Source organism: Limulus polyphemus, unplaced genomic scaffold, assembly GCF_000517525.1.
Source record: "Limulus polyphemus unplaced genomic scaffold, Limulus_polyphemus-2.1.2 Scaffold1091, whole genome shotgun sequence".
NCBI classification, from domain to species: domain Eukaryota; kingdom Metazoa; phylum Arthropoda; class Merostomata; order Xiphosura; family Limulidae; genus Limulus; species Limulus polyphemus.
The window spans coordinates 64,608-73,713 of record NW_013666701.1 but is presented as its reverse complement, the minus strand read 5'-3'; the positions used below and the strand labels follow the sequence as shown (position 1 = coordinate 73,713).

Here is a 9,106-nt window from a genome sequence, read left to right as displayed (position 1 = left end):
TTTTTTTTTTTTTTTTTTTTGCTATGATACTTTCAAACAAGAAATTATTTTTAGAATCCCATTTAACCAGGAAATAGAAGTTGGAAATAAAATTATGAATGAAAAATACAGGGAATAAATATATTTTTTCTTGCACTTACCAGATATGAAATCCTATGAGCTCGGCTAGTAACGTGTTCAATCATTGTTTTCTGGTTTAAAAGTCTATTGCATAGTACACACTCAAAATAACAGAATTTTCTCCACCGTATCTTCCACACTTCAACAATGTACTCTAGACCTGTGAAATACAATAATACATATACAGAAATTAATAAATATCTAAATACTTACAAGTATGTAAATGTTTATCCTTCCAACATGACCATTCACTATATTTATCCATGTCTTGTTCACATGACACGAAGTTTGCATTATAAGCATACAAGGTCTCGCACACGCCAGCAAGCATTGCGAGACTACAAAATGGCGGCGCCCTGTTGCCGAATGTAAACAAACCGCGCGATTGCATAAACGCTTATCTATGGCATGAAACACCAAAATCCGATAAATAATTTTAAAAAATGTGTTTCTCCGGAAGAAAACCAGAGGTTTTCAGGATTTTTTAGAAATATCCGGATTTCCGGATATATCCGGAAGACTTTCATCTCTGCTTTCTGGACTCTTCATGATTCTCTTTCTTGGCATATATTCAATGTGGGATCAAAAACATACATGCAGGTTTTGTCAAATCATAAATGGAGCTCAAAAATAAACATGGGTATGTATAATTGAGAATTACTGCATAAACCCACTTGTTCCAGCCACTTGAAAAAGGGTGTTTGCTCAGAATGTCACCAAGTAAATAAATTACCAGCATAGTTTTTAAAGGTGATTTTTCTCTAAACATCTAATTTTTTCATATATATATATATATAAATGTATGTATGTATGTATAAGGTTACACATAAGAAGTAAAACAAGGAAAAATAAATAGAGTAAGGAGAATAAAAGATCTAATATTTGTTGATATATCAATCAGTTTTATATGATACCTATCAGAGCTTATTCACATTTGCTAATTACTAGCTGATCTAGTTTCAATCTTGTATAAAATGATTCTTACTGATCTTGCAACTAATTTACTTAATGTGAAAGTGTTAAAAGAAAATTCTATCTTACGCATAAGTAAAACCTTGTCACAGTAACAATATATATGTAAAATATACTTATATACAAAATGTATAAAAATAACAGCCAGGTTTGTTCCAAGTTACGGCAGTGTTTCAATTATTTCTAATATAACAAAGAAATATTTTTAGACTTATATTCTAAACACACAATAAAGCAAAATACAAATGCATTTATTTAACTTATTTTTTTTTGTAAATTAAAACTGAACACTCACCAACTAAAGCTGCCTTATTCCTTCTCAAGTTGTGTTCAACATGAGAAAATCCACAAAATAAACCTGGAAATGTCAATTGAGTATTGTGAATAATAAAAAAGCACAACTTTTAAGCCAATAGACAGTGACTATAACAGGTCACTAGCCCAGGGCTAGTCACACAGAAATGCTTTTGCTAACAAAACAATATAAACACAAAAACATGAAGATTTGTTCTTGTATTATATGTATACTTTCAAGAATAAATTTGCAAATATTGTAAAACCCAAAACTGTTAACATTTTCATGGAAGTCATTAAAGGTACAACAATTTTCCAGTTGCTAAATAAGTCACCACACTTAATCTTTACTAGAGTTTAAACTCTTTGGTACAAGTTATTAGATGTTATAATTTTAAGTTACAATACAATGCACAAGCCCTAGAAAAATTAAAATGTGCAATGAAGACCAATCACAAAGTTATTATTGTTTCAGAAGTCAGAAAGTAAAATCGAAGAACAAAATTTTAATTGAATTATTTACAATTAAGGCTTCAACATGATCATACACCTTAAAACACAAGTTCAAATATTTACACACCATATTTTTTTTTTTCAAGATTTGTCAGGTTATAAAACTTTTAAAAAAGGTTAAAATACAAGTTTGCAAATAATTAACAAACAATAATCTCTTTAATAAATAGAATAAATTAAATGTCTGATTATATCAAAACATAAAATATAACGCATGCTCAACATCAAGCCATTATCCCAATCAGACTAGTATGTCATGTTGGCAACTAGTCCAAATGCATTTCTTACTTATCCCATGCTACTGGGCTAATGTTAATGGCTAGCCCTGATTAAATAGATTGCACATGTTAAATTTACTTACATGACTGATCGACTGTGAAAATAAATACCAACTGTTAAAAAGTATTTCCACTTCAATATGCTAATGGTTAAAAAAGATCAGAACTGGCATATATACGTTTTTTTTTAATTTAATAAAAGTTATATCCTGGAACAAGTCAAAATTGAACTGTTCAAAACTAAACTCATACTAGCCTGTTTAAAACATCTGTGCACTTTTAGGCATGACAGACTAGCACATCTTACATATACGTACTCAGTATAAAAAGTTTGTTTCATACATTCATGCAAAACCGTCTCTACTTTTGAACTGACAGTCTAGAGGGAAGACAGTTAGTCAATACCATTCAGCATTTTACTCTTAAATTACTCTAATCATACAGTAGAATTTGTCAAACTTGAAACTTTTGAGAAGGGAGTTCACAGTGCTTTAACTGTTAACTTCCAAAAGGTACTCACTACTGGGGGGAACTTATGGTGGATTAGAATGCTAATAAGTACAATTCTTATGCTTAGAAATTAGTATTGTTTATTCATTTAATTTTTTTGTGTCAGTTGATGCATTTTTTTCAAAATAACAGTTAAGTATTGATCATAAAATGTTTTTCTTCATCACAAAATAACTTCCCCCTTGTAGCATCTGCATTGGTAACCACATGCCATGTAAATGAAGTCTTTCTGGATATTCTATTCAGCAGCAGCCTTTATCAGTGTGATAAGTATGCTATTCTTGCTTAAGAGGTATTTCAAGTGTATGAAAAAACGAGTACATTTACAGACAATGCTTTAATAATCAATAACCATTAAGCACTTTAAGATTTCTGCTGAAAATGCATGTTTCAAGATTTAACGTATTTATCATAAAGTCACGGGCTTTACTCTTCATTTAATCGATACCATTTTTTTGGGAATACAACTTTTTTCTTTTCAACGTTACAAAATCATTGTAACAGTCGTGAATAATAAATATTTGTAAATGTTGTTTTGGAAGATTGCGTAAATGCTAACTGTTTAACTTCTACATGAACTAAGATACATTAAAGAAATGGTTGGCATTTTTGCAGTTTGCTGGTACTTGTATGGCTGCTGAACTTATAAATGTATCTCATTAATCATCACAAATATTGAAATACCATAAATTCAAAATATAGAATTTTTTTTATAAATGCTAGCAACCTTTGAATATATAACATTATATCTACTTGGTTGAGCCTGTATAGCAGGTAATGAAAGGCCTTCAATATTTTGTTAATATTGTGTCAACTGATTCCATCAATTATAAATAAAATGGGTTGTCTGTAAGGTTAGAAATATAAATTTAAGATTACAGTTAACAAGTATGAATGAATTCTTGTACTGCATATCCAAAATTTTTCTTTGTTAAGAGTTACCTCACTTTAAAAGCTATAAGCCTCTGAAATGGCTTATATGATATGTTGTGTTACAACTATAAATTTGTTTAAATTCTTGGTGGACAGATTTAAGGATACAAAAAGTTACTTATTGGCTGTGTATTTATAGGTGGAGTGTTGGTCTCAATGGAATTCTGCCAATTTTCTCTTTTATATTTTTAAGAATTTGTAGTTTTCAACATCAAAGCAATTTATGGTACTAACACTCTGATTAAAATACACTGTGTGATCATACAATAAAATGTAAATATGAGCATGATACAAATGTAATCAATTTATTATGAATATCCAAAAAAAAAGAAATATTTGTTATATGAGAAAATTATTAAAAGTTAGCTTACCACCAAGTTTGGTCTTTTCATACATTTCTTTCTTCACTGGCTCCTACAAGCATCAGACAATTTTATCTTGCAAAATGAGCATCAAAATTCATTATTTCATAAATGAAACATGACTTACCTAAATGCATGCAAAACTTAAGTTTTTACAAAAACACAAGAAACAACTAAAAGAGAAAATAATTTGAGCTAAAAAATGGAATTCAATAAATACCCTACTTTTTCAACTACTTCAGATGTTCAAATATTCATACAGGAAGAATATATTGAAATGACACTAATACTCAAAGCTGAGAAGAATTATCCTCTATACTAGGAAAAAAAGAAAAGCATTATGTGCTTAGTATAATAAGTTTTAATAAGATAAATTAAACCATGCACAATCTTCCTTTTTGCCTTATTCCAACTGTTTTAAAACACTGAAATATATATATATATTTATATATAAAACTCATCACTTCCCCTGGTTCTGCAAATTTCACATTCAACATGTGTAATCTAAAGTTAATGTACCTCTGTGAACATCTGTTGGTAAATAAATGATTTCAAAGACTATTTGTTTGCAGTGCATTTCAAAGTGGGCAAGTACTTTAAGGTCTTCAATTTTTCATAAGAAAAAAATATTAGTACAGATTATAATAGCATTCTTAGAATAAAGTACAAAAAACTTAAATATATTTAGCTACTAATGAATATTTAAGCAACAACTATATAAATATATATAAAACCAAGCGAACAAAACATTACCTGTTTTGGCCATAACTCCATTTTTTCAGATATGTCTTCAATGCTATTGTCAAAGTCCAATACTTGCCACTTTTCCCCTATTAATTCAACTAAGCTCATGTCCTCTAGTTCTACAAATTCTTCATCTGAATCAATGTACTCAAGTTTACACAAATCATCAAGATTTTGTTCAAGACCACTGGCATTTATATCTTTATCTGGAGTATTGATTATATTTTTATTTTTCGTATCATCAGTATTTTTATCATTTGACATTTGAAGTACTTCACCCGAGTTTTTTTCTTTCATTATTTTACTACAGCTTTCATCTTTTTCCTCTAATTTACTTTCTCCAGCAAGCATTGCTGACTGTAATGACGATTTACTGCTTGTTGGCTGCAATTCAGAGGTATTTATATCCATAGTCGTGTTTGCTGTTTCACCTGATCTTTTAGTCATTACTGCTTTGACACTCATATGTTCTGTGTCTGCTGCACTTAAAACTGACTGTGAGCTACTGTCAGAAGGTTTTGTACTAATAATTTTTCCTTCTTTGGTATGAGTACTCTTTTTATTTTCACCTTTAGAAGCAAGAACATACGGTTCATCTTCATCAGAATGTTTATCAGTATAAATGAATGATAATTTTGTATCTTCCTGCTCGCTGCCATCGTCCATGTTTTCTATATCTGACAGAATAATAAAAACATCTTCTGATGGTGAAGGTGACTTAGCTTTCCTTGTGAAAATTCTGTTACGGAAAGCATACCTTCCCCTCTGACTACCTCCCCTTCCTCTTCCTCTTATTCTTCTCCCTCCTCTCCCTCGTCTATACCTACTTTGTCTCCCAACCATATTTGATTTCGAAACCTGTTGGATATATTTCAAATTTAATTGGATACTAAGTCAGCAATACCATTATAACTTATCATAACAAAATAGAGAAGCTTAAAACAAAAATGACTAAATTAACAGACTATACATACTTTCAACTTTTGAAATAGTAGAATAACTCTTGTTTTGGCCCTTAAGAACTTTATTTGCCAAATTAAACTGTTACTCACTTTTATTATTCACTGGAAACATGATTGAAAATTAAATTTGTAAGAAGCAAAAACAAAGCTACCATGGTTTGCATTGTGCAGGAATTATCTGAGAAGTGAATATAAAATATGCATACTTGATTTTATAAATATTCATCATTCTTCTATAAGCATCCAATATAAACTAACATTTCAAAATAAACTAAGTTTAAAAGTTATAGTGTCACACTTAGCATGAGTTTCTTTTCCAGCATACTTGTAAATTACCCAACATGCAATCATAGGTGCAGTATTGCATGAAAGCTTGTGATTGTGAAATGTAAGTTTCTGCATGTATTTAGCAATGATGTCAAGTAATATTTGTATTTTAATACCTTAGCAAAATTCCAAAAAAACAAAAAACATTATTTTGACCAAAACAAATTTACAGAAAACATTCACATTCTACCCCAGAATTAAGTTTTTTATTTTGCTTTCACACAAAGTATTTTCAACATATGAAGATACCATTTAAATACCAGTGAAAGTTTTGGAATAGGTATATTTTACTCAACTAAATATTCTGATTGTAAGTTTTAAATTTTCTTCTTATAAAGTGTTCTGCTACAATAATTACTGTTAGTGAAATAGGTTAACACAAAATACTAAGTACTAATAGAAATTATGCAAAAAAAATACTGGTAGTAGTATTTTGTTATTTCAAGTCAAAAGCTCTATTTTGTTGATGTTCCTGTTATAAAAGAGCAGTTCAAAAATACATTTTTTATTATCTTAAAGCTGATATACTGTTACCTCATAATTATCATTCGTTAAAGTTAATACTTACCTACCTGATAAACAACCTGGAAGGATAGGCCAGCTTCCCAAGCCCCAATGAAAAAAATTAATGCCATATTTACTAAACTAATTGAGAAACTCATTTCTATTCCATTAACATTGATGTGTACTGGGGCTTTAGTGCCTCCAGTGAATTTTTTTTAGCCTTAGTGTCCTTAAAAATGAGAGAAAATCCAAAAGCCAAATGACCTTGCTTTAAAAATGATGAATTTCCTGGCCTGTATGTTGTTCAAAAATTTGTCCTTTTTTTCTTGTGAAAAGATAAATATATGCAGTTTGGATATGCATATGGGTCGCAATTCAAAATGTGTGGTAATCTTGGGATAATTGTTTAAGTTTGTTTTCATTTCAAGGCAAATATAAATAAATAATGTTATAATTTTACCAGATTTATATGTTACTATTGGGTCAAAATAGTGGAAAATCTATTCAGTGCAAGGGAATTCAATTTTATTAGGTGATTTCCCACAATCATGTTTTTTGAGGAAAATCACTGAAATGTGAGGGGAAAGTGAACCAAAAAAGTTACTTTCCCATGGGGAAAATTAATTTTTTTGAAATTTTAACCACTGACAATAGTAAGTTGACTTATGTTCAGACCCTTGTGTACATTTCACATTACTTTTTAAAGAAACATGTACATGAAAGTTCTAGAAATTTTAAAACTCCTTTTTCTGGCATGGCCTTTTCTACTCATTCTTTTTCATCACGTTTTTTTTTTATATTTTTCATACAATTTTTTTTAAATCCATTTAGTCTCATGACTTAAGATTAACAATCCTTTGGCATTTTTTCTTTACATTCCTCATATGATTCCTACCACTCACTTTTCACTATTGTTCAAAGCTTTCTCACAATCAGTTTTTGGAGTAATGTGTTTTGTGTTCATCTATAAACTGTACGGTATACAAAAATATATTAATATCCTTATTCCTTTTTTACTATTTAAAGTCATGATGAGCCACTTACATTATATTGTTTCTTTATATTCCTAGGTTTACTTGATATACAAAATACGATAAAATTCTGTTAAAAACGTTCACTGATCATTCAATTTAATATGTTAATTTATACTACTTTTATTAAATGGTTCTCCAGTTAAACTAAGATATCATAAACTTAAAAAATAATGATTCAAATTGCATACTCTATTACAATTTTTGAAGCAGAAGCTTATAAAAGTGTTTTCACTTATCCATATTTAAAACAAAAGGTACTAAATTTCACCACCTTTAAAATAAGAAAAAACTAATGAAATGCATAAAATATTCCTATAATATGTATTTTTAATTTTATACGCAAGTGTTGTTCAAGTACTGAATGGTTATAAATAAATTGCTAAACCTCAAAATCAAGCCTAGTTTACAGGTGTAAAATTATTACCTATGGAACTAACATAGTAACACACTATTGAAACTAATGGGCATATAATTATCTTTAGTTATGTATGGAAATTACTTTGGTTTTATACATCTCAAGTTTGATCAACAACTACTAATAATTTTACATAAATATAGCTAAGTAAATAATTATTAATTTCATTATTAATATTATACGTTAAAATCAACACAAAAACTAATCACACATAAACAAAACACTAGAATTAAATTTATCTTGTTTGAGCTTAGGTCAAACTTAATACATAAAATTTGTCTAATCTTACAAGTTACAGTGTTACTGTGAGTGTTAGTGTTACACTTGTAGTACAATATAATTATAATTGTTAATATTGTAAATTGTAACTTTTATATAGTTTTAATTTTTGAAATATTTGCAAACTTTTGAAAAATAAAAATTAATAATAATTGTCTTAAAATAAGGGTTACCTTAAAGTAATAATGCTACAATTATCATAAATCGATAGTTGAAAAGATTAAACCCTCGTTTATTAAATTAAACTTTTTTTAAAGTAGAGCTTAAGTCTAGACTTAATTTAGAAGTTAAGACTTTAGACTAAATTAGACTCAACAAAACTCAAAATGTACCCCAGGTTCACGTTAGGCCTTATTTAATACATGCCTAAATTGCTATAAAATTAGTGCTTACTTTGTAATAAACTCCGATAATTTCATTGAAAGTATAGCAACTGATGTTGTTTTTTTAACGCAAAAACATACACTTACTTTTTGAGTTCACAAATAATCAATCACACCAAATTCTCGTTAGGCTTACGAATTATTATCGTCAAATCAACATATAAGATGGCTGATGCTCTGGAAGATTCTCCTGTCAATAAATAAACAGTCTTAGATATTGACACAATCATCGTCAGTTTTTCAGACTTATAGGCACGTTGACGTTATTCTAAAAATGTTTATTAAATTCTATTAAAATGGAAAACCAAATCTTTGCTAAATCAAATTTCTGCGTTACAAGATATTACGTTTATAGTAAGTAAACATTAACTTGTTTTCAATAATCATTTCTTTCTTTTTTTAGTTTTAAAGGTTAATGATGGTACTCATGCCTCATTATGCGGGAAAACACTGGCCTAAATATGAGTGGAAGATGG

At 28.9% G+C, this 9,106-nt stretch overlaps 1 protein-coding gene across 2 annotated transcripts in view; it reads right to left on the bottom strand.

Annotated features, from left to right (window-relative positions):
- LOC106462090 overlaps window positions 1-8,825 on the bottom strand; it is a 32,425-nt gene extending 23,600 nt beyond the window's left edge. Inside the window, exons 1-5 of one of the 2 annotated variants that reach the window (XM_013921975.2) lie at window positions 8,714-8,825; window positions 4,736-5,584; window positions 3,992-4,034; window positions 1,388-1,450; window positions 141-280 (exon numbers count right to left, since the gene is read on the bottom strand). In XM_013921975.2, the coding sequence (XP_013777429.1) occupies window positions 141-280; window positions 1,388-1,450; window positions 3,992-4,034; window positions 4,736-5,569 (1,080 nt within the window). In that variant the 5' untranslated portion in view covers window positions 5,570-5,584; window positions 8,714-8,825. The remainder of the gene's footprint in view (window positions 1-140; window positions 281-1,387; window positions 1,451-3,991; window positions 4,035-4,735; window positions 5,585-8,713) is intronic. The other variant, XM_022389230.1, reaches the window with a different exon arrangement.
- Between the last annotated feature and the right edge of the window lie 281 nt (window positions 8,826-9,106).